This window comes from Agelaius tricolor, unplaced genomic scaffold (genome assembly GCF_023055355.1).
Source record: "Agelaius tricolor isolate 1412-34295 unplaced genomic scaffold, bAgeTri1.0.p SCAF_1, whole genome shotgun sequence".
Taxonomy (NCBI): Eukaryota; Metazoa; Chordata; class Aves; order Passeriformes; family Icteridae; genus Agelaius; species Agelaius tricolor.
In genome coordinates, this window is record NW_027269261.1 from 61,013,243 (window position 1) to 61,040,333 (window position 27,091).

General features: G+C 37.8%; 1 protein-coding gene across 3 annotated transcripts in view; it reads right to left on the reverse strand.

The window, feature by feature from the left end:
• Window positions 1–12,244: 12,244 nt before the first annotated feature.
• Window positions 12,245–27,091, reverse strand: part of TMEM200A (transmembrane protein 200A) — a 52,754-nt gene continuing 37,907 nt past the window's right edge. For all 3 annotated transcript variants that reach the window (XM_071436599.1, XM_071436618.1, XM_071436608.1), the window contains one exon: window positions 12,245–15,416. In XM_071436599.1, coding sequence (XP_071292700.1) covers window positions 13,925–15,400 — 1,476 coding nt within the window. In that variant the 5' untranslated portion in view covers window positions 15,401–15,416 and the 3' untranslated portion in view covers window positions 12,245–13,924. The remainder of the gene's footprint in view (window positions 15,417–27,091) is intronic.

A 27,091-nucleotide genomic window follows, 5' to 3' on the forward strand; every position in this document is an offset into this window, starting at 1 on the left:
GAAAGCCACTACTGGAGGGACCAGCCTCCCTCTGCATACTGATGTATATCCACTACAGTAGTCACACTCCTGTATCTTCCATAAGAACCATTCTTATGGAAGAAGATACAGGAGTGTGACTACTCTAGTCACACTCCAAACAATCCTGTAGTTTGGTTTTTTTGTTTTTTTTTTTTTTTTGTTCAATCTCTTTTATATTTATAATTAAGGCTTGATGATGAAATTGAAGTCAGATTCCAGACCCTGCCCTGCACTGCCAAGGTTTTCCCTGGAGAAGAGAAACTGTTCTGTAGCCACCTTCCTCATAACTATGGTCAACTTGTGAGTTGGGTTTTTCTTTCAGGAAATCAGACAGTGCCAGGGAGGATCTGTGAGGGACCTAAACACTAAGCAGATCATTTTCCATCCCACATACGACATTTAAACCAAGCAAAACAGGAAGAAATTTACTGAAGGGACTTCTATCCCATTAATATGAAATGTGGGCAATGCCCTGTTGTTTACACATAAGATCTTTCAGGGCTTTTCTTGTCATTGCTTTAGAAATATTGCCAATAGCCTCAGCTCTTAAATTTATGAGTGGTCATAAAAATACAATCCTATGAACCCTACAAAAACATTTTAACTTTCTAAAAGAAAAATTTCTTCCTATGCTCATTCCTCAAAAAGCAAACAGAACTTATATTTGGGACTCTACAAAGAGATCCTTAACAGGAACTAGTAAGTTTTCAAGCATGCATTTTATTTAGTGGCACCTTTACAAGGATATCTGTAGCCTGAGGCTTGTGGTATCACTATTGTAAGGTGCAGGCTATGAGGGATAAGCAGAGATTCTGGAACAGAGAGAGAATGACATGGAAAATAAATGAACTCAGCCATTCTTGCAATGGAAAGGCTTTACTGCAAGAAGGAGTGTGCCAGACACACTGCTCTGAGTTTTATGCCATGCCCCTGATATTGTCACATTGCCTTAAGTACCTGTTAAATCCTTCCTTCCCCATGAGCAACTAAGGGTGATGCTGTTCCTACTGAAAACAGGAATCCACAGTTCCTACTGAAATCCACAGTTTGAAAATGATGGACAGAGTCAGAAAGAAAAGACAGTTAATTTAAGCACAAAAATTGGAATGGCAAGTGTCTGAAACAGGAAGGATTTAGACAATCTTCTGGGCAAATGTTTCCCTCTCATTTTCTTATCTGTTAAAGCCAACCTTTAACTGTGATGGGAAACACAGAAAGGTGACAGGGCAAAGAGAAAAAGAAATATAAACCTCAATTCTGACCAATAAAACACTTAATTTTTTTTAACTAATTAAATTCTGCTATATCCAACCACATTTATGCTGTGGATGTTCATATACTTTTCAATATGTTATTTATGTTGCTTGGAGAAAGCAAATGTTGTTTTCCTTTGAGATAACATTTCAGCAGTTATATATGTCCTTTGTCAGTATTACTTGAGTAGGAGAAAAAACAGATGGTTCCTTCATGCTGAAAAAGGCACGTACTACATTCTGAGCTTTAGGATGATACCCACAGCCTTGAATAACAAAAGAATCCTGAAGGAATTTATTGTAAATTGAACTATGCTGATTCAGACAGACAAGATTAAATGGAAACTTTATGATAATTTCAGGGTCTGCATCCTGCTAGTCCTGTTGGCATTTTTGATACTGTTCAGCTTTCCCCATGTTATTAGGCAGAAGTCCAGAAAGTGACATTTTCTGCGATTTTACTGGAAACGAAATGTCATTTTAAGATAGATGAACCAGTTGTAGCATCAGCTACTGGATTTGCAGGAGATACAGCTGACTACATGAAGACGTGTACCCAATACTGATGTAAACCCTATTGTAAAACACAGATACTGAAGTTTCTGTCACCTTTGTAAAGTTCCCAATCTACCCAATGTTCCTAGGATAATAAAACATTACCCCTTACAACTTAGCAGCATGTATGAAATAACTAAAGGGTCTTCAACCTGTTTTAGACTCTTGCTTATCACACTCACATCACCACTAACTTTAGTTATTAAGGTTTTTTCCTAATATTAGTGAGACATTAAAACAAATAGGTCGCTTCAGTTGGATTTGTATTCTGGGGATACTTTCTTTTAAATAGAGCAGATGCCAAATGATGAACAGATATGGAGAAGCCAATACCTTTATGAGGAGATACTGCTATTTTAACTCTTCTGGCCAGCTCAAAAAATTTGAACAGAAACATGTTTCAAGCAGTTGTATGCAGGAAGGAGGGGATCAGAACACATTTCTGCAACAGGTTCCTTTCTGTCAATAGAAAAATGAGAAAAACTCTTGTCCATATAATTTATCCATTCTCCAAAATGGCATGTAGTTAGTTCTGTCAGATGGTGATATTTTTGTCTTTCCACTATACCCAACTTATTCAGAATTCATTCAAGAGTGTGGTTTTGGCAAGAAGCATAAGTCTTTCAAAACCATTTTCATTCAACTTCTACAAGTTCTGTGGCAGAGTTTCATCACAGAGAAGCCAGTTTTTAAAAGTTAAATAACTTTTACTCCTCTGTGGTACCATTTGCTTCTACAACCTTGAAAATGTAAGACAAAAGACTACAATATCTTAAGGGGAAAATTAAGAAAGGCAATGACAGCATGGCCATGTTTGTCTTTCAAATGTCTGCAGCTTTCAAGTGACTTAGAACTTACATCTTTATCCTAGCAGACAGTCATTCAGAAAGAAAGTAATCTGAAGGCAATAAAAGCAAAGCACTTCACTAAACCAGGCCCTGGGCTCCTTAGGAGGACATTCAGATAAACATTTTTGCAGGTTATGGCTGAGCTTTCTGAACACCTAGAAACGATCCATCTTCCTTGCCACAGTACTCAGCCTGGATGATATAAGTAGCTACAGAGAATCTGTCAGCTTCAGCAAATTGAATTTTCCACTTCAAGAAAAGCAGTGTTCTTTTCACATCTCACTGTGCTCAGGTTTTAAGTAACACAAATCCTTTCTGTCTCCCGTTGCAAGTCTCTTTATTCTGAATCTATATTTTATTAAATACAAAAGCTTTTCTTAGATAGATAGCATAAAGAACTCTAACCTGAATGCAAGGCAGATTTTCTTTTCTGTAGGTACTAACCAGAAAATTAATATTAGCTGGGCTACATGATCCCTGTATGTGTTTGCCAGGAGTACTCCCATGTTGCTTATCCTGGCACCTGGATGAAAGTACTTTTAAGTGTTGATATCATCAAAAGCAAATGTGAAAAATATCCTTGCAAATAAGGTTATCTATGGCTAATTAATTAATTTGATTTAGTGAAAAGCAGTCTTCTTTTTCCAAACCAAGTTTATAACCATGATCCAGGCTAGTGTAGCCCCTGTCAGGAAGCTTTGCAACCTATCCAGTCTCTGGTGAAGTTTACACCTTATCCCTATGAGATCCTTTGCATCTGCATTTGAAAAGTAAGGACTATGCCTGAAGCTGATGTGGTTATCTTTTAAATAAACTCCAGTTCTTATTCTGCAAAGCATTATTTTCTTACAATGCATTTAAATGCCTTTCAAGCTGCCAACACCTACATATGCTTGCAAAGACTGGTATCAACATATCTGAAAGTTACAGTGTTTCTTTACCGTGATATGCATTCCTGATATCAAGGAAGGGAAGAAGGGAAACTAGCGTGATTGCATGGAATTTACTGCTTATTTTGATAAATATTCACTCTGTAAGGAGTCTCAGCCACTGATCTTCTCAGAGATCTGACTCAAAGGGGCTGCAGAACTGTGTTGGGAAGTCCAGTGGCCATTCCCCTTTCCAGCCAGTACACAGGTGTGAATTCCAGGATGTCAAAAGGAAAGAGTGATTCTTGTCGCATGGAGGATTTGGAAACACGTATCTTAATGATGTTTTATACCACTTATTAAGGAGATCATGTCTTCATAGGGTTTTTTTTGCTTTTTGTTAATTATGTCTGTGATGGTTTGCTGCTCCCCTGCTCATGCCATAACCACCAGTGAGGGTTGTGATGTCTCCATCCAGCTTACTCCAGACTTCAGGGATGGATGGCAACACGGCACACAGGGACTATTTCTGGAATAGTGACCTAGATATCTTGCTGGCATGCAAATACAACTGGAAGTCAATCACCTTACTCCATAAATAAGAGGACATCCCAGGGCCTGTTGAGTTCTCCTGCATGGCTGCACACCAAGATCTCCCTGTGAGTAGGGATGCCTCCCCAGGCTACTTCTTGAGGTTGAGAGATTCTTTACCACAACAGATTCTTGGTAAGAGATGACAATCTTCTTTGAAATATTAGCTAAGGTGATACAAAAGGACTGGTTGTGCACATATAATCCTTTAAACATAAACTGAATGTAGGAAGGAGGGGGGTAGATCAATTCTGCATCTAGCTGTACCTAAATTCCCCTCTGAGAAGGAGTTTAGAACACATAGAGGCCCTTCTTGAACTCATCAGGATGGACCCCCTGACAGTTTTGCCCAACGCTGTCTTTGAAGTAAATAATCAAATGTACCTCACTGTCAATTTTTTTTTAACTACAGTTACCTCTACTATCAAATTTCGTTAAATCACTGGTTTATATCAATAAACATATTGCTACTTACCCAGTTCCTCTTACTTACATATGCCTCCAGATGAGGAAAGGCTTCACTCTATCTGCAACAGTGTGTGATAAGAACTGAAATATGTTTGCAATGAACTTTCCAAGTCTTTTGTCAGTAACATATCTCTTTCTGATTCAGTGCACTAACCTTTAAATTTTTCTGGGATTCTCAAAAAATTATAAAATCAGAGATGTCACCTTGTTTTTAAAAGTCAGAGAATTTAATAACATAGTAGCCTGAATTCTTCAAGACTCTGTTTGGTAATATTTTAGCTGCACAGTCCCAAACTCAGAATTAGGATGCTAGACTCCTTTTACAGTTCTTTAATCTCATTAATAAATTTCACACTTCATGAGTTTCGCTTTAATGATTTATATTGTGCTTACTTCCACCAAGGCAGGAACAAATAAAGGCAGCCCATCATTTTGGACACACGTATCTTCCTCTCCCCACTCCCTCTGCACCCTGCTGTTTTCTCTGATGAGCAACAGAAGCAGAATATTCTGAAGTAGATCAGCTTTCAGATCTAATAACAATTGTTGTGTGTATAGACATACATGACTATGTCTGTAAATTCATATGCATATATGATCTAGCACATGATTCAAATTACATAATTTAACTTAAAAAATAAATCTTTCAGTGTGTTCCGGAAGTCAGCAAGACATAAAAGGGCTCAGGGATACATTTTTTTCCATCTGCCTTAGGTCTGGAAAGCTGCTTATAACACGAACTAATTAAGATCTGCAGATCTCTGAGGGGAAAGTAACTGACTATTATAAACACAGTCATTAAAAAGCACCCAAGCCTACCTTTAGCAACAGAATAGAAGCTGAATAAATATCTTACCAATAATGCATATCAAAAAAAAATTCTGCTCTCTTCTCTTTTCAGGAAGAGATTTTGATTTCTGCAAATAGTGTGCTCATTTACAGACAATCACCAAGACACTGGATGCTTGAAAGATGACAAGAGTAAATACAGGCAGAAAATCACAGAGAAGCATTCCATAGATTCACAGGGCTTCATTACCAAAATGGATATTAGAAGCTACAGCCTGTTATGTTTCTAAAAACCATTAGTCTATCAATGTTGTCTAAACTCACAATTCATCTGAGTCACTGTGATATTACAAAGAGAGGGTGAGTTGCACAATCAGTTGAGGCCCATTTGTCCCCTGGCAGTCTGGGATATAGGCGAAACTGCAAATATCAGGAACTTGTCAATGACTTCCAGAAAAGCCCTAACCTGTCCTACCTGCAAAGGGAAAGTGCACAGTAAAATGAGGTACTAAGATAAAGCGTGAAAAACCTTGCAAAAAACTGTCAGTCTTAGATAACAGTGAGATAGGTAACAATGCCATATGAATAAAAGCATTCATTCAAAAATTCAGTGGAAAAGAAACAGATGGAGTTTCTTCCTTAGCAGAATAATCAGGACTGTTTTCTGTGACAATAAGCAAGAGCCCTCCATTTCCATGTTAGTTATAAGGCATATGGAATTACAAAGTATAGTTTAATGAGAATGTAATGTCCATTTTATTAATTCCTAATCTCTCCTTATCTATTGTATTTGTCTGACTCCTCTATGCAAGAATCAAAGGGTGCTGCCATGTAATAAAGTTATAAATCTAATTCTCTTCCTAGTTCTCATAAAGAGATAATAAAGAACACTTGTTTGCTGGAGGTAACACAATATGCTCACATCACATATGAGAGTGCTTCCTGATGTTAAAATGATAATGAATTCTCTATGGGTGCCAGATGAGTTTAACTGTATTGTACCCTCTGTGTGATAGAAGGTGATCTTCATATATTTCATTCACATATGTTTATTTGGATCAATGAGGAATATTCAAATACTAGTAATTACAATCAGACAGTAATCACAACAATAATTGGAGCAACATCCCTTTAAGGTGGAATAAAACATGACTAAATATAATTATTCCTGAAAAATGCTAAAAAAATTGCACCCTGAAAAGAGTTAGGTGAAGTGCTTCTGTACGGTGAAATAAAAATAGCATTTATGAAAGCATAACAATGAAAATATATGTTTAACAGACTCAAAAATGAACTTCTGTGACTATACTATGGAAAATATACAGGTTATTACTGAAAATATTATATTCCATTGAGTCCCCATAGTAACATTGTACTCTCAGCTTGGATAACTGTTTGTTCACTGTTTTCAGAATTACATTGGACAAATACTGTAAACCTTCAGACAATCAAGCTAAGTAGGTAGAAGCACAGGAATATGTATTAGAAATGGCAAAGAAGAGGTCACCAATAGGAAAAACAATCTGGAAATGGGAGATAGGAAAGTATGGAAAATGGAAGAAAGAAACTGTGAAAATGGAAGCTATGAAGCTCTTTACCTATGAGAAAGCCAAATTCAAGCCCTGGATGCTCTACTAGTGTGAGGGCACATAATCTCCACTACAGTAGACAGAAGAAATAGGCATGTGAAACAGATTGTAGCAAGGGATTTCAGTAAGTCAACTGACCTGACAGAGGTAAGGTAATGTATGCTAACAGTAGCAATCCTTTAAATTCATTTATTTATGAAACTGCAGATAGAAGGAGAAGTTATCTGTCCACTTGCAGACCTGTCAGATACAGGTCATATGGAAGGCTTCAGAAAACAAATCAAGGCACTAGAGACTAGAATGAAAATAGGAAGCAGGGTAACATGCAGAGTAGATGTGCTACACTGAACTAGTATCTCTTTTTGAAATAATAATTTTCCGGACAAAACACACAGTAGGACTCATCTGCTCTGACTTAAGCAAAGCATTTCATACAGTAGTACATGTGAAATCATTATCCAAAATGGAGAAGAGAATGTGGAGGAAAAATATGCTGAGTATCAAATGGGAGGTTGCAGATTGGGCTGGTAGGGGGTGTATAAGGCTTCAGGGAGATAATCAGTGAGGTTTTCAAAGGATGACATGAAACTGATCTTACCAGATGGCATTTATTATCAGATTTATGGAAAATGTACATTTGTGCTGATGCAATTCTCAGAAGTCACTGAGGGTGTGGCGGAGAAAAATGGTTTTTTGAGGTTGGTAGTGTTCCTTTGAAATAAATCACCAAGTTGGCCTTGTGTACCACACTTCAGTTCACCCCAAAGAGAAATCTCACAGCACACACTGGACTCCCTACAGAAGCAGATAAATGAGGAGCTGTGCTCCAGAAGCCCATAACATATTCCAATCATCAAAGGATGTTCAGTCTAACCAACCCAAGTGTGATATAGTCAAGTAAAGTCTCTAAAATGCAACAAGGATGGTCAGTGAGCCCTTGGAACAAGTACATATCTACGCCTGTTGGGCTGCACTGAATAGGTAAGTGTCATCAATACAACAGAGATCAGAAGGAAAACTGAATGGGCTGGAATGAAATGGAATATAATAATAAAAGTGAAAAAACCATGTAATTTAGAGGCCAAAACCAGATATAGTATTGCCTACAAAGTAGGAACCTATTGTGAGTACAAAAAGATCATAGTGCTAAACAAATTGTATTGTGAATCACAGGATAGCTCTGACCAATTAAGTGATTAATGTCTTTTAAAATATGAAAAACTAACCCCCAGAAATATCAATATATTTACATGGGATATGAGGTTATTCCTGGAACAATTTTTTTAATATTGGAGCCTTTGGCTGTTGCAATGAAATTACAACGATGATAAGAATTGCCAGCTGATAAGGGAAATATATTTACTGGCAACTCATAATTAATCTGCAGTAGTTTTTGAAATTATACCAGTGAACTGAAAGGCTTAGTGGGATTCAGAAATGGATTAGATGTTTCTGTGAACGCTATCCTGAATAATTACACTAGCTGGAGTAAAAACCGATAAGGAGAAACAATGGCTTTATGCTTCTTCCTATGGACCATTCACAGAGGCTGTAGACAACTCCACTAAAGCATTATCTACCTGAATTAGAACCAACACAAGAGATTAGACATACAGATTTTTATTTAATACAGTGAGATGCTTTTTTTTTCACTTTCAATTAACTTTTTTCTTTTTTCATTTGGCTCAGAGTGGAATCTTGAAGATCATCTAGTTCCAAAGCCTCTGCCATGGGCAGGGACACCTTCAACTCACCAGCTTGCTCAGAGCCCCATCCAACCAGGCCTTGAACACCTCCTGGAATAAGGCATCCACAACTTCTCCTGGCAATCCATGCCAGTGCCTCACAACCCTCACAGTAAACATTTTTTCCTAATATTTAATTTAAACCTACTCACTTTAAATTTGAACATGTGTCCCCTGTCCTGTCACTGTGTCCTCTTGTAAATAGTCTTGCCCCATCTTTCTAGTATGCTCCCTTTGGGTACTGGAAAGCCACAATTAGGTCACCCTGAAGCCTTCTCTTTTCCAGGCTGAACCACCCCAATTCTCTCAGCCTTTCCTCATAGGAAAGGTGCTCCAGACCTCTGATCAACTTGATGACCTCCTTTGGACTCATTCTAAGACGTCCATGCCCTTCCTGTGCTGGGACCTCAGAGCTGGATGCAGCACTGGAGATGGGGCTTCACCAGAGCAGAGCAGAGGGGGAGAGTCCTCTCCCTTGACTTGCTGGCTATTCTAAAATAAAAGTATTCCAACTATCCCATTTCCATTCCTAACGAGACTTAGAGTTGTAATTCTGCCAACTGTTACTCAGAAAAGTAATACTGTTAAGAAATGGGCTTTACTGAATGTGTAAAATACTTGAGGTTTATTTCAGATACTGAATCCTGAAATACAAACCAATATGGCCATACATAGAATATGGATGGAGGAATTAATAAGTGGCACTTGAAAGTTAAACAGAAGAGCTGTGATAACTGCAATCAATTTGCTCCTGAGTTTAATTTGAAAAGGTTTAGACAAAGGGCTTAAAGGGCTTGCCCTTGAGTAGCTAAATCATATTAAATGAAGCACTCCTACATTGTAATAGGCTATTTATTCCATTTGCACTCTCATATACACATGCACAGTCTTGCTAGAAGATTTATACTTGCTCATCACAATACCATATTTGGGAGGAAAATTAACAACAAAAAAAAAAGTGCTAGGAAGATGAAGGCAGAATTTCCTGGAAAGGATTAGAAAAAAACTCATATAAAGAAATAATTTAAGAGTATAAGACTAAAACAATCCAGGAACTCCATAAGCAGAATGAAAGTCTTTTCAGAGAGAAGCTGCTGCAGCAGGCTAAACCTATTTCTCAAATTTTTCTCAGGAGAAACTACAGGACCAGCAATGCTGCATTTTACGAATGAGCAAAACCAACTTAGGATCTGAGAAAAGCAATATAATACAGTTGCAAAAAAGATTATTTAGGTAATGTAAGAGGCAGGACCCTACCTCCAAACCTGGCAAACTCAACAATTCTGCTCAGTTAATAACATAAAATTCCACTTCCAAAATCATACTGAGGGTGCCAGATCACCTTTCCTTCCTTTACACAGCTCCAGCCTTAGGGCAGCCATCACGATGAGTAACACTGTGCCGAAGCCCTTCTGCTGCTGACAAAACTCATGCCTTCCCATCCATTAAGCCACGTACAATTGAGCAGCTGAAAGCATTTGTCGATCCCTCCTGCAGAACTCAGCACTGCTCTGCAAGAAGGGTTTGGTTCCTTGCCTCCCAGGGAGAGTAAATTGGAATCACCAGGGAGTAGTTAAACTATCAACCTGTCAAGAACCCAAGCCCGGTTTCACGGATTTTATCCAGCAACCACTTCATGTAAAATACAGAAGCAATTCTGGAAGAGATTGTAACCCAGCATTGTAAACCTATCATTTTAGAGTACTGCTCTTTATTTCCTGATGAAACTTGACCAAAAAATGTGCTTTGTTCAGGAGGGGCAGACGTAACCATCAGTCTGATCCACAGGCAGTGATTAAAAAGCTTACTGAAGTAGTAGAAAGTATATTTTTTAATAGTCTTAGGCAGAGGAAGGACAAAGCTCATTGTTTGTATGATCTAAATTTTTTTTTTGAGTTACTACATATAAAGGATGCAGAACCATAACAGGTCATCTGAATAGATGAAAGATTTATCTTATTCTAGGAAAAAGTTTGTGGTGTAGCTCCACAATTATTTCCTCTGATGACAAAACTGCCCTGACTTTGGCTTTTCACACCGCAATGTATCTGAGAAACTCATTGTGGGGCTACACATCAATAATGGAAATCGTATTTTTAAAAGTCTGTGAACAGTGTCAGAAACTGAATAGGATATTTATAGACTAAAGATACAATTTAACACATGCTTTTGTCTTTATCAGTTCCTTACTTGCCAACAGCACATGGCTCCCATTTTGGCCACTGTAAGGTTCCTGTATACCTCCGTGTATTGCAAAGGGTCCAGACATCTTTGCCCTACTTCAGTTTCTGATGTCTGACTATATTCAGGACTTTTGAACTTTTACAAATTTTCCCAACCTGAGCTCAGGCTGGAACTACCTAAGGAATATGGAACTATGTAGTGTCCTACATGAACCCTGAAGGGAGCTGAGCCTTTCCCTCAACACAGCACTGGTGAGGCCATATCTGGAGTGTTGGGTCCAGTTCTAGTCTCCTCAGAACAAAAAAAGACATGGACATACTGGAGCTGATTGTGTGACGGGCCACAAAGATGATGAAGGGACCTATAGGGAATGGCTGAACCAGCAGGGACTGCTCAGCCTAGAGAGGGCTCCAGAGGATCTTGTACAAATACCTAAAGGAGGTACAAAAAAGAAGCAGCCAAGTTCTGGCAAGAGTCAGGACAAGGGACAATGGGCACAAAGTGAAATGCAAGAGGGTGCCTATGACCATTAGGAAATCTCTTTTGCTATAAGGGTGACCAAGCACTGGCACAGGTCACAAAGGGAGGTGGTGAGGCCACTCTCCTTGGGATTATGCAAAAATCATCTTGACATAGTTCTGGGCAACCAGCTCTACATTGTGAAACAGCTCTGCTTGAACAGGAAGGGGGGTGGACAAGATGACCTCTCCACAAGTCACTTTCAACTCCAACAGTCCTGTGATTATCTGAATGAAATACTTCATTTTATGTTAATACGGGAACATTTTTGTAGTAGGTCTGTAAGGCATGAAGTTTATGAAAGAAAGCTATTTTGATAGCTTTACCTTGGTAAATTTTTCCCAAGTGAGTACATTTTTCAGTACCTACTATCTGTGTTAAAATTAAAAGTTCATCCCCTGCTATACTTACAAAGGAACTACCATTCCCACATATGATAGTATGTGAAAGTTTTTTAAGCTGTGATTTAATGTAGCTCTTAAGGAAATAAAAAGCATACATCATTCAAATCTTTAATAGTGTTTTCCATTTTTAAAATAATACTTACTGCCAAACTAAAAAGAGCATGATGTTCTTTCTATACAAAGTTTCTCATAGCAAAACCACTTTAAATACATTTCACATTTCATCAGTAAAAAAGCGTTCAGCCTTTCCATGTGTAGACATGTAACTGAAATCAATTACTCAGGAAGAAATATCTTGCGGCAGGCTAGTAATTTAGGCCAATGTTGTGTACAGTGTCATGATACCCAATTATACTTTGGTATGTAAGATTAGAGATCATGGAGGAAAAAACAGGTCTTACAACAGACATGTGTAGAGAGACATTTTATTGCAAAAAATAGCAAATGTCTTAAGAACACAAACCAGTGAGTTATTAAAAGCTTCATAGCAAAATATTTAGCCAACTCTGTTACAATATATAGGTTTGAGGTTCTAACAGTTAACACTATGCCTCAACTCATCGAGCAAGTAATGCTCCTGATACATAAACATTGCACAGTTGAAATACGGAGCTGAATATTTCATTAAAAAAAAAAAGAGAGAAGGTAGTTTATCCTTGATCTTTCATAATCTAAGTAATTGAGAAATTACAACATTTTAACAAGCTTGATTCTTTTTTGGGAAAAGCCATTAAAAATAGTTCCTGAGTACTTAGGGTAAGTGAATATATCAAATCCGGCCAATTAAGACCAACACCCTGTTGGGTGAGCCTTGCAGCTTTGAAGGGACATTCTCTAACGTGGCTGTAATGGCAGAATCATGGCCTAAACAGCAATGAAATACATGAAAACCTTCTGATACACGCATTCCAATTCTCCTTTTCTTTAGCAATAGCCTACAACTGTCAACTGTGAAGCTTGCTTTGCTGAGAAAAACATTGTTTAAAATGTCAATTCCTTTTGCAAAATCTTGTCATGCAAATTGACACAGCTAAGCCTTCAGTAAACCATAATACCAATAATTATGTGAAATATATAAATAAAAATTTAGGCAAGGGGCTTTCATACTATGTTAGTATAGGTATTGAACTGTATGCTTTGTATCAGTATCTTGAACATAGAGATCTAGTTACTTAGCATCTTGTTATTGTAATGAGAGGCAATATATTCATTCTCCATTATTGCCTTCAGATGCAAGTTACAATATCATCTTATTATACACCATGTTTCTAAAATCCTGTTGGCATTCATCATTTTCCTAAGATTTTAATTGAATCTTTCTATTTTGATTTTAAAACTGCTGCCAATCAAAGTGGTTTAAAGACTAAATCCCAGAAAAAAATTCAGATTTCTTACTTTATGTATGCTTTTCCAAAATTACAGGATTAAATTACAATGGATGTAGAAAGATTATTGTACAAAGCATAGTTAATAATTCACAACACTGGTATTCACTTGATCAATTACAGTGAATTCACAAAAATGGTTTTATTATATCCACTCTTTTCTATCCACCCACCCCAGTATGTAAACAAGTTTCTCACTATGACAATGGCAAGACTGCAGTTTCTGAGATGTACTGCAAGTGAAAGACAACACCTAGGAATAAAGCTCTGGATTTCACAATTCCAGTATGTGCTCCTGTTCACTTCCCATTCTAGACCACAAGACCATTGCTTTCAGTCTCTTGCAGTCTTTAAATCAAGAGAACTTACAGGCAAATTGAGCTTTTTTTCCTAATGCAGTCTCTTTCGGTGAAAAGTAACATGCGTATATAGAACAAAAGAGATAGTGACTTGGGAATAATTGGAATCAGTCGTAAGAAAACTGTCCAAGCAATGACAATGTACAGTATTGCAGCCGAATGTTACTGAGACAGAAACCCTTGGTTTTACTATGATGAAGATCTCTGTTCGCACAAGCCAATTTTAATGGGCTATTAAGCATTTGGTTAAGAACAGGCTTGTACAGTCTCACTGAAAAGGAAACACTTGTCAAAATGCTTTTTTAAAAAATACCATATGATATCTTCTAAATTGCAATTTAAATATTAAAATCTTGTTTCAGAAGTTCCTCGCTTCAGGTTGTTACTCAAAAACTCATCATGTTCAAAACTCAAATTATTATGAGATCTTGATATCATAAGAAGCTTTTCCTTATTAGTGAAGTCTTTCTTGACTGCTGCTTGTGGCACAAGTAACCTATCCATTGGGTCCTCCTTGTTTTCTAGTTTCATATATCCTTTACTGTTGCTCCGATCCAGTCTGGGCCAGCTGGGGTGTTTCCTTTGTTCAGCTTGGACAGTGAGCGTAGATGGACCCCTGTCCAAATCCAGGGACTTAGAATGTGAAGACAGAAGATGCAAAGATGTGTTGGAACCAAACTGCTTCCTGGCAGCACCAGGAGATAAAAGCTTTCCTGTGCTTGGTCCAAGAGTCATAGAAGATTTGAAGGGATCAGATGGAGTGTCCACAAATGAATTGTGTCGTGGCAGCATGGAAGCAGCTGGTCTGTAGGATTCATTGGTATCAGTTAGTGGAATTGCAAGAGAATCCATTGACAGATTTCTAGACTGACTCCTGGTGATCTCTGAGTCCTCAGTTATGTTGTCTATACTGGGTTCATCTATAACACAGTTATTCAGTTTAATTACTGGCAGTGTGAAAGCACTAATGGAAGAAGATACAATGGATTTTGTTTCACACTTTATTGAGTTAGTGTTTTTGTCATCTGAAGCCTTGCTGGAATGAGGGTAAAGTCCAAAGACTGAACCAGATTGCTCAGCCAGCAGAGGTGGCAGGAGGCTACTAGTGGTCCTATCTTCATTTAGGGTAATCTCATCTTCTTCAGCAGAACTATCCATTCTAAGATTGCTCTTGAAGCCAGAGAAAGGCGCAACCGTGTTCGCAGCCAGCCGTGATGCACAGGAGCTCCCGCTGTGCCGGAGTTCTGCTTCCCCCAACAAGCCAGTGAAGGCACCACTCAGCTGCTTTTGTTCCCTGATCCTCAGGGTGTGGATGTCTATTACAGTGGAGTATATGTCTCTCATGTGTATAATTTTTGTTTCCTTGTCACGGTTTTCATGGAGAATGGCATTTGCACAGATAAAAATGAAGATTCCAATGCCCATAGTGAAAGGTCCCAGCATTTTCATCTTATCCGAGTGCACGTGCTGTTCAAAGAAGCGAAGCAAAATGCTTCCTTGGCTTCTTGGGGTCCGGGTTTCATTTACAGATGGATTATCTTCAGAGCCTAACAGCTGCTCCTTCTGGGGCCAGTATCCAAGGATGGCCATTGCAATTCCAAAGAATGCGATAAGCACTCCCAAAACAAGAAAGAATCCCGATGGAGAATAGAGACGGATTTTGCCCCTGACAATTACTACATCTGTCCTGGGCCGCCGCCGAACTGGTTTCTTCTCCTCAGGAACTGGTACTCCAGCAAGATTTACATGTTGCTGAGATCTGGCAGAGTCTTGCCTTTTTAAGGCAGCCAGTCCTGTTATGACTCCTCCAGTTGCTATCATAGTTCTGTATTGTGCCCTGGAGAAAAAAAGAAGCAGAAATGTTGAGGCTGTCTTTAGCAAAGGCTGTCTCTACAAAACTAAATAGTTTGTTGTTAATATGAAAATATTTATTGATCATTAAAACACTCCTGACTATAAAAAGCTACTACTATAGCTCCAGTTGTGGCATAGTCACAGTTTCGAGATTCACATGGTATCACAAAAAAAATTATTTTCCCAACGTCCTTTTTCACTGTAAATATAGATAATAAAGCTTCCATCAGTGATACAGACAGTAAAGCTAGTGCTCTTAGTGGTGATATATCAGGAATAAAGATAAAATATCCAGAAGTCTTACCAGGTAATTTATCTCTGGACTGGTCTGCAGCAAAGTCAATAATATATTATTACCTTGTTGATAATTTCAGCACTTTAGCTACTAGTTATTTTTAAAACTTCTGAGACATAATGTCTGTGACTACAGTTCATTCTACATTTCCCCTTCAAGAAATCTTTCCTGATAGATTTCAGCATATATTCATACATATTTATTACAGCCTTTAAATAAGCTCTTATCAAGTCTATTCAGATTCTCAGCTGAAGAACCATTTTTGCCTTTCTTAATAATGCTGATCCTCACATATCTAGATATTTTTCCCCCTTTGTTTGTTCCTCTTGGACTATAGGTCAAAAACCTTCGTTAAGTTTTATCAGACAAGAAACTTTCATAAATTTCAAATTAATAATTCCAAATTTTCTTAGTTTTAAGAGGAGATTTTATTTCATTTTAGACTTTGGTACCTGGTTGCCTGTTACATAAGAAGTATTAACCAGCAAGGGTTTAAAGAGAAAGTCATATTTGACCGTTTTTTATGAGCAAAAAAGTAACAAATGAAACAACATAGTTCAGGATAATTCTATTTTACAAGGCATTTTGATTTAAAAATCATTTCTGTGCTTAATTAACTAGTATTCGAATTAATGAGAGATGACATTAGAGTAAAATTAAGGTACTATAAGTTAGGTATGAAAAAATTACGTCCTCTTAGGTAGTGTTATTATGCTCAGAGATAAAGAAAGGCTGACAGCCTGTTGCAGAGGAAAAGGCTCTGTGTTAAAGCTGGGGGCGGTTTAAGAAGCAAAACCAAAGTGGGACTGAGTGAACAAAGAGAGGTGCTGAAAAGCAGAGGTAAAGCAAATCGGTGACTGCTTGCAATTTACAGGCAGTGATTCTCATCAGATCCCTCAAACTCATTTTGTTTTAAATTTTAGCAGTGCACCTCTGGTAAGAAAACCCAAAAAACATTAGATCTCTTGTGTTAGGAGAAGCAGACAGACTCTGTTATATGACACTATCACAGATTTCCAGCACTGCAAGCAGGTGTCACATAAGCACATCTACAAGCAGCAATCAGCCCAACCCACCAAATATGAACTGGATTAGGAAATTAATTAGGCATTTGGAATAGGTGACTAAGTGGAAGGAAATTGAAAACAGCAATTCATATGACAGAAAGACTAACAACCCTGAACTCCTGCCTTGCACCCTCACTATTAAAGGACAGAGGGCTTCCTCTCTTTCTGGGAAACCTTTCCTTTACGAAGAAAAGACTTGAAAAGGTCTAGGCTGATAAGTATGCTGCATTTTCTGAATTTTTGCAAGAGAAATCATAACGTTATTCCAAAAATCTCAGAAATTTCACTTGTACTCTCAGGTTTCATGTTCATAATCTCTCTGGGAATTTTCAGACTTTGTAATTAATTTCCTTTTTGATACTACCTGGACAATTTCCATACTTCAGTGCAAATTAATGTCTTGAATGCTTCATTAATTTTTTTTAAGATAAAAATGTTTAAATACCCCAAAGAAAGTTATTTGACATTGATAGTCTTTCAAACTTTCCCATGTGCTTACATGTTTATGGGTTTCAGCCAAAGCAATAGTTCATTATTCTGTAAAACAATGTTTTGAATGTCTGGACAGAAATAAACAGGACTTAATCATTACAAAAGATGTTATATTTTGTTATGACTCAATTAAATATAATTTGTTTTCTCTATTAAATAACTTAAGATAATTACAGAACTTCTTTACTGAAATGTAAAATCATTTGGCTCTAATCTAATTTGTTCCATTAATCTTTTACAATTGCCAGACCTTTGTGGTGAACAAGGAGTTTCCATATTCATGTGGTATTTTACAGGCACACACGAACCCGCTCTGCTCCTTCTCAGGGCTGCCAAGGAAGGGAACAGGTATAGCAGTTTAGTGCTAAATTCACACTGTGCCTGTTGGTAGGATTTGTTATTTTATGTACTGTTCTCTGCTCATCACAGCTACCTGAATTGCACCAAGGGTGAACAGAATAAGCTTATATCTGCTTGCTAAATATTTTAAACATACCCCTAGCAAGATCTCCCCTCTAACTCCAAAAAGCAGAGCAAATAAAAACATGCTTAAGAATTACATCTGGGGGTATCTTTCTGTAGAAAGTTCTTATTTGCAAATTTTGCAGAAACTGGAAAGCCATATCTCAAATTCATTATTATCTATTACTTGAAGGACAGAAATTGAGATTTCTGAAAGTGAGAAAGAAAGCAAGATCTCTCAAGGCACACAGCTGGGTTCCAAACTATTCTATGATTCTGTGATTTCAGGGGAACATATTCCTCTCTTCCTTTTAACTGCATCAGAAATTTGGCTCAGGGGAGAAAAAAGTCTGGCTGCCAAAAGATACAAGCTTATTTTGTACATAGAAAGAGTCTCTTTCCTATTTCTTGAGTTTACATCAATATTATTGTACTTTTTTTCACAGAAAAAATCACAATCAAGTTTGTAAATAATAATTTATAATAAGCCAATTTTGCTAATTTCTGCAGCTGATAAAATCAATAGTGTTAAAATACATATTGGTATGAGATGGTTTCACTTCATCCTAGCAGCTTTACCAAACCAATTACAATGAAGTGTGTATTAATAAGAAAACCATATTTTAGAAAATACTGTATTTATACTAGATGTTGTAGATACATATGATTTATTCTGCAAATCTGTTTCATTTTGTCACATACCAGGCACAATATGAGTGCTGCTCATTAAATGCTGCTTAAAATAGAAATAGATTGGTGGAGTTCCACCTTTCCATCCTTGAGGGAGGCTCACCAGGAGTCAGATGACTCCCATGCCTCCCACTGTCAGGCAATAGGACACCTGGTGGATGAAGGGGAGTGGAAAGGGGTCCCTATTTGGGGAGGAATAAAAATTCCTCCAGACCCCCATCCCCTACCCAGGCGCCACTTCGGAACAGGTACGAGACCCCGGATCTAGAGGGTCAGCCAGAGGACCCAGAAGAAAATTATCTGCCCAGGGAGCCTCCCAATTACACTCTGTCTGTCAGAAGGACCAGCACCTCTGACATCAAAAAGAAAAGAATGGTAGTTGTAGTGGGTGATTCCCTCCTGAGGGAACAGAGGGTCCCATATCCCACAGGGAAGTCTGCTGCCTCCCTGGGACCCAGGTACAGGATATCACTGAGAGACTCCCTGTGCTGACTCAGCCCTCTGATTATTGCCCTCTGCTGATACTCCAGGCTGGCAGTGATGAGATGGAAAAAGGAGTGTCAGGGCAATTGAAAGGGACTTTAGGGCACTGCGTCAAGTAGTTGACAGGGCAGGAGCACAGGTAGTGTTCTGCTCAGTCCCTTTGGTGGCTGCAGAGCACAGAGCAACTGGAAGGAATAGGTTTCATAGGATGTTCTAGTAGCTCCAACTAACGTCTCATTCCACTACTATTTTTTTTCTTTCTGTGATCTAAGAGGCCACCACCGTAATACCCATCTTTCCTGCCTACTGACTAGCTTCACCGCGCAACTGTACTGCTGCCAAGTAACTTTTTTTTCAGAGATGGCCTTGATGCCTCAGGTTTTAGCTTTTATAGTTTTCAGATTCTATTCTGCTTTAGTGTGTAGGGGGATAAAATATAAGAAAATAAACACAGTGCAGAAAGCAATCTTACCCCTAAGGAGTTGCAGCTGGGCCAATTATCAAAAATTAGGAACAGGCCTGACTTCACCAGGCCACAGCTGCAACCAATGAGAAGAAGAGTGCTATAAAAGAGTGGGGTGGCTGGTTGAAAAGGGAACTGGAGTCACTTGGCTGTTTTGTGAAGAAGAAGGAGTCAGTGCTCTGAGGAGCTGCCCATGAGAAACACCAAGAAGGTATGAAACCTTTGTGATAAGGAGACAACAGTGTGGAACCCCTGCAATAAGATGACAACATTAGCGTCTTAAGCCTAGGCTTCGTATTAAGGGATAGTAAGCTCTCTTCACAGAGTAGGTAGACAAAACATCTCCTTCTCTAGCTGGGGACCCAAAGGCAACTGATCCAGATCTCAGGCTCAAGAGCATAAACAATGGTGGACTGAAGATAGAAAATAAGAAGGATGGGACTTCATGGGCTAAAACTGCAATTGGACAATTACCTCCAATATGCTAATGGAACAGAACTTATAAAAGTGTGGGATCCCATGACCTGTCATCTATTTTGTGGCCATTTTGGGTTGTGCTTAATAAATACCTACTCTTAATAAACACCTACTTTATTATTTAGCTCCATTTAGTCTCTGTTCTAGGTCAGCCTTCACAAGGCATCAGACTAACTATTAAAAATCTAATTAATCTCTCAGTAACTATTATCAATTCTCAACTTGCAGCAAGCTTAAAAGCTTGAGGCTTCTACTTTAAATGCCTGAAAACTAATGCCGTATCTAATTTGTTCAACTATTTTGGTATTATCTAAGTTCTTACTTCTACCTACAACTTAGTCTTTTGAATATGTGCAAAATAATTTGAATTATACGAAGATATTTCACTTAATTTTAAATTCTTCCCAGCAAAGATGGAAAGCAAACTTTTTTTTCTCTCATTTATTCTTTGAAAAATGACTGAGAATTATGTGAAATTATCAGAACTGTACATGTTATTTCCTTGATGTAAAGCTTTCTGAAAAGTTCAATTCTTGTGTGTCAGCAAAAAAATTAATCATTATTGCAGTAAGAAGTAGTGTGTGAAATCAGAATCTGATTTTTTATTACTGTAGTATTTCCTATCTGATTATTTCAGCTTATTCGGAAATTTATTTTCCAGCAGTATTTGATTTGTTATAATTTAAGTTACTAAATTTTGAATTTTAACAAGAACACAAATTTTAATATCAGGGAAAGTTTCTTTCACATTTGATAAGCCTAGAATCCCAGAAATTACGGAGGTGACAGACTGTTAACTTATAAAATGTTTCTCATAATCAAGAATGCAAATGACAAAATCGTAAGAGAAGATGCAACTGAGTAAACAAATTAATATTAAGCTGTATTTAACACATCTATGCTTCCTCTTGATGAACAATGTATACATATCAATGCTATCTCTGCATAGAAGTAGTCATCTGGTACAATCTGTCCTATTCCAAGGGTAAAAATATCCAACTTTATAGGCCCAAAGGGACTAATCATTCTGGTAGAGACTATACAGCAATAGCCAAACAGAGAGTAGTTCCACAAGAAGCAGAGAAAACCATCTCAAATAACGATTTTATTTAGCACCAATTTTTTATTTAGCAGAGCTTAATAAGCAGCCCCTCCAACAGGACCGCCTTACAATGATTCTCCCTTCTCCTATCCATTCATCAAAACATGGCCTGGCTGAACAGATTAAAATACCCCATAATCATGAATGCAAAATACAGTTTTTGCTTGCTTTGTTTTTTAATTTCACTTTAATTGATGATAGCTGAGAAGAAAGCACATGGAATGTGGCACTGAAAATCTTCATAACTTCAGCTGGTATTTCAAAGTCATGCTAGCAAAAGCCAAGGATGTGACATTTAAAACATTAAAGCTTTGGAATCTCCAGGTGAATCTGACTCATTTGGGTTCAAATTCCCTTTAATGGTGTTTCTTCTAGGCTGTAAAGGGATAAGCCTTAGGGACTAATCACACCCTTTTAACCCCCTGGTTGCCAATCAGTCCAAATTGTGCAAGCAGTTTCACAGCACAAAAAAGGAAAGGCAAGCTGCCCACAGGCAAGACAAGAGTACCAGGGTGTCCAAGTGGCAGCAGTAAGCAGAAAGTCCACTGCAGACACTGAAAGAGAAGGTTCCCCAGGTGTTGGTAGACCATGCAACTGTATCCAACAGTCTGTATCTGCTTTACAATAGTACCATGTTAAGCAGTCAAATCTTTGCAATCATAACTGAAAAAAAAGGAGCTTGCTATTAAGAACACATCTGTTGGGAAATCTGGAGTCTGACAGTGCTCCAGTTATTTTAAAAATCTAGATCTGGCAGTGGTTTTCAAATCTGCACTTAACTGGTTGAAGCAAGATGACAGGGGCCCAGCAGTTACCTCTGCAGAATCTGTGAAAGACAACTAGCCATGGCACATCAGAACTTTTTCACTGTCCTACTATACAAATTTGGGAACTCAAACAAAGAAGGGAAAATGAACTTTTAAAAAACAAGTCCAGGCTTTAATGAGAGTTACAAGATCTCATTTTTATACATATTTTTATAACTATACTGTGTCATTTTGAAGCACACACAAAGGGTACCTTTGCATTGTACAAAGGGTCACAGTTCCTTTCTATCAAAGCGACTCGGATGCAAATTTCAAATGTGGCAGGTATTTGAAGGAGACACACTGAATCCACAGTGGATATATCAAATACCTATTTGCACTCAAATTCATTCTATTTCATTAGTAAACCTGGATCATGGCACATTTAATCAAGATCATTATGACAGTCCACTGCCTTGAACTAAAGCACAGCAAGGAAGTACAAGTATGCCTGTGAGTAACCTGACTTCCTAACCTAGCTTTCCTCAAGCTCTTACACTGTGTCTTCATAACAACTCAGTGGAGAAGTTATAAAATTATACCAAATCACAGCAATTACAATAAGAAAGCCTTGACCCTTTGCTGTAATTTGGAGGGGGGGGGAAATGAAACTCATACCAAAGTACCAAACAAGTCTAACAAAGTTATACTTAATTAATATTAAGTAATTCTCTCAAATGGACAGGGACCAGACCTTTCTTACAGAGACACAACTGATCAATACTCAAGTCATCACAAAGATTCCATTTCTGTTGGCAGTAATACAACCCTCTGTTTCCTTTAGAAATCTTTTTCTCTCCTTCAGGGGGAGAAAGTTCCTTCCTTTAACCAGTTTGCACCTCTTGTGCATGTCATTGTCTCATGTCCTAAGACCATCTGCTTGGTTCTGGCTTCTTGATCATCCCTCTGTAGGTACTGGGGGTTTGTCCTCCCAGAGCCTCCTCTTCCTCAGGGCTGAATCCCTGAAGAAGGATTCAGCCTCTCAGCTCAGTCTGTTCTCAGAAGACAGCTTAAAGTCCTGGCCTCCCTGGAGCTCCATGCTGAACTTGCTGCAGTCTGCAAACATCTTTCTTCACACTTTATTAATATGAAACTCCTTTTTTTTTGAAACCACCTGGGCTTTTATTTGACTCTAAACTAATGTGAAATAATAATAAAGTAGTAACTAGTGAATTTGAACTAAAAATTGCAGACTTAAAAATACTGATAAATATAATTGTAGGATAAGAGAGAGTGCCTGTTACTCAGATTTGGGGAGTGCTGTGACTCCATACTTTAAATCACAGCAAAAAAAATCCCTTTTGAATTACTTCATCACTTACAGTATCTGCCATATATGTTAATTATTCCAACTATTATGCCAAGGTCAAATGTAAGGTGAACACCCAGCAGTACTGCATAAAGATGAATGCCTGAGCTGCTTATCCTCTTTGCTATTATTTCTCCTTCAGCCTGATCCTTTCAGTGGTCATATATTGTAATTCTGTGCAAAATCAGCAACATTCAATACTGGCAGCATTACACAGAGCTCGTTAGCTACTCACAAAAGCACAGAACACACATCAAAGAGGGAAAGAAGGAACCTGAGTTTCTATATTTTGTTTTCAAGACGCTGCTCTATGACTTGGCCTAGATTTGGTCTGCCAGCTTTTGCCTGGCCCAGTTGAACTCACTTTTAAATTTGTTCCATCCACAACTATGTCTACTGGCACACTGCAGCAGAGCAGGTGTGAGTCTAGAGAAGTCATGGATTTTACCAAGGTAAAACTCACGAAACACGAGGTGGCTGCCAAGGTCTCCTGTGTCTAGAACAGCTTCCCAGTCATTATACAGTGAACCAAACATGTTCTCAGGTCACAAAACACCTGTCTCACGCAGCATACACCCACTTGTCCCACCATTGTCATGTGTGATGTCCTGAATTACCAGCTGTCCGTCTCTCTCTAGCTGCACCATTTTAGTTAAAGTCCTAGATGATGAACTAAAGAAACACAAGATCTCAGGCACTGCATGTACTTATTTGTGGAATGCTTACATAACCTCTGTATCCACTGTATTAAACTATCAGTAAATTCAGAGCTGTAACTTGTTTTTGGAAGTGTGCACCTATAACTTCTTTACTTATGCATAAAAATTTCCACTTCCTATGCACATATACATCACATCTTGTTCCAAAACCTATTACAGGCTAACAGCAAAAAACAAGGAGCTAAAAAAAGACTGGGGAAACAAAAATGGCAAGTAGCTTTATACTATTTGAAGAAAAGTTCTTTAAAATGCAATTGATTAGTAAAATTTTAAAATTTTCTTCCTAGAAGAAAAAAAAATCCTCAGAATATGCACACAGAAAAATAAAAACTGGATAACAAGGTTTTACTGTTGCTTTTATTTTCTTTCATTATCCAGTTTGTCAGAGTTTCTCTACTAAAAAAAAGCTAGGATTTTTTTAGCCTAAACTGAGCAAGGTGACAACTGCCCTTAATGACTGAAGTGACAAAATCTGTTTCCAAACTATTTTAGCACTTTAGTTTGTTTAAACCCATTTTCTAGTGAAAATCAAATGGAAGCAGATACTGGCTATTTAGCCAAATATTCATAATCATTTTAGATACTTTCATCCATTCAAATTATTAGCGTTCAGATTCAGTACATAGAAATCCTGGTTTAATATATGTCTACAGGTGAGAATAGTAAACTATTTTAAAGCTTTTATGCCATGCAATCTGTCGCTTTCAGTATCAAGAGAAAGTAAAGCATTTCATTGAAAATAATCACTTTATAAGCACAAACTAATTTAAAATGTGTAAAAGAAGCAGGCAGATATTTATGTATTTATTTTAATTTGGGGTTTTTTTTGTTTTTATCTTTTAGACATCACCAAGAAAAAAAAGGAGCTTCTTTTAGAAGAAAGTGAAAATTTTAAGGTAATACTATAGCCTATCAACCCCAAAACTGAAATCCAAAATGCACAGAACTAATCTAAATTGTGAAGCAAGTTCACACAATGCAGATCAGAGACCAGTTGTCAACCACAAGTCATGAAATAAGTTTTATAAAGGTCTCTAGATGTTTATGAAAGACTGAATGTGCAAAAGCAGAGTAAAGGATTTGTTCTCTGTCGTCTACTGCAAAGGAAAAGCATGACTAAACACTTCAGGGTTTAGCATGCCAGACAAGCTTAGTTTCCTAATAAAAACCAAACATGAAACAAGATCAGAAATGTTAGGAAATACCTTCATTTTCAAGCCCTAGGATTGTTGGTTCTTCAATTCTTACACAAAAAATCTTGAATAAGACAGTGACTGACATTTGGTGTGGGGGTAAAAGCACAGCAACGCTGGGGTGCTCTGGCTACCGTTTTACACTCCCATATCATCCAGCTTAACTAGCAATATGTTACTTGATTTAGTCAGAGACAAAATCTCCAGCCTGGACACACACCTACTATGTGTAAGCAAGCAGCTCTCAAGACCAAACACCAAACAAATGTCCTTATACGCACTACATGCTCAGTTAATCAAGTTAATTCACAGGTTCTAACAATTGTAATTTCCCACTGCATACAAGTCCAATGACTCTAAGATCAAATAGTACCAGGAACAAAATGGAATAGTAGGTATTTCACAGAAGGCTTAAGTAATACCCATATTAGATATGAAATCAAATCTATTTGCTCCACAACTAAGATGTCTGAGCAGCACTTTCACCCTGACCTAGAAAATACTTCCTGTTCTATAAAACACACAAACTCAAAGGAGCAGAAGGTAGCGTGCTGTGTTTACTGTCAAAAGACCTAGCACCAATTTTTTAAACATAAATAATGCAAGAGTCTAACTCTGAAGAGTACTTAGTTATCTATACTGTGCAGTTGCATTAGAAGATCTCAGTGAATAACAGAGGTACAAAAATTATGTTAAATGCTCAAAAGTAACTGTGAAAGCCACAGATCTAGCCCTATTTGTCCATTAACCCTGGCAATGTAATTTTAAATTACATTAGCAAGAGATACTTAAATTTAAATTACAGTGGAAAGAGATACTTGTCTAGGAATTGAGGTGTCCCAAGTGCGAGGCCCTTCCACCAGCAGGGAACTTCTTCCTACATCATTGTAAAGTCCATGCAAGGGGTCTTTAGAAGGAGAACTGGAATTTGGGGTCCCTGAGCACCCCAGTCACAAGGTGTGAGTGCTTATATGGCAAGAGAAACATTTGCCATGGCACAACTGTGGCCCTAAGCTATCATTACACTCACCATGTCTGTCATTTCCTTCTGAAATCTCTTCTGAAAATACAGGTCAGCATTAGGATGTTTCTTACACTGCAGGGCTTCCTGCAAGTTGATCTACTCTGCCAGGCAACAACACAGATCAGCTCCTCCTAAGGTCTTTGTTGTTATCACTAGCAAGGTCACAGTACCTGAGCTGTCACATCTACAGACAGTTCCAGCATCTTAACACTAATTTTTGGTGATTCAGAGGTACAGGTGGACTCTCAATTACAATGCCATTGTATTTGATCACAGTGGCAGAAAAATCAGTGTATGAGGTTTAGGTTATCCTCTGTTAGCAAATCAATCATATAGCTATCATTATATCACAGCTATTATTAGGACATTAATAATGGAGTGAAAATTTTCTTGGGTCTCAAGAATCCCACAAAAATAAACAAACTGGTTAGTATGATGCTATTTCCAGTATGTCAACAATAGTTTCAAATGCTGGATACAAAAAGGGATAGTCAAGTACTCTTTCACAGAGAATGGAAAGCATAGTTCAAAAATAATTCTTGTGTACCACACAGTCAAACATTTTTATCCATTTATGGATGACAGAGAAATAAACTATTAGTAAGTTAACAGTAAACCTCAATTATGTCTTCAACTACAGACTAGAATGATCCTGCCAGACATCCACATGGGGGCATCAACAGAACCTGTAAGCATCCACACTGCTACTTAGCCTATTGATGGGTAAACACAAGTTACAAAGTACACACAAGAGCAGCAGTTTCAAGACACAGATTACTATTTTACATGTGTAAAACAACAGAAATGTTGAAATATGAAGCCACTTCTGCTACGGAAATTATCCATCACAAACAATTTCTTCTGTAATTGTAAACAGCTCTGTTACCACTTGTATTATAATAACCACTCTCTTTGTAGAACCCAAAACTAAAGGTACTATGAACAGAAGGAACCCACTGGGAGCAAAGTAATCTATGAGCAGTGAGACACTAAGAGAAAGACATGCTGAAACACTGTGGGCCAAATTTATGGAACTGAATCTTAAGCTTTGGTAGCAGAATTCACGTACACAGGAT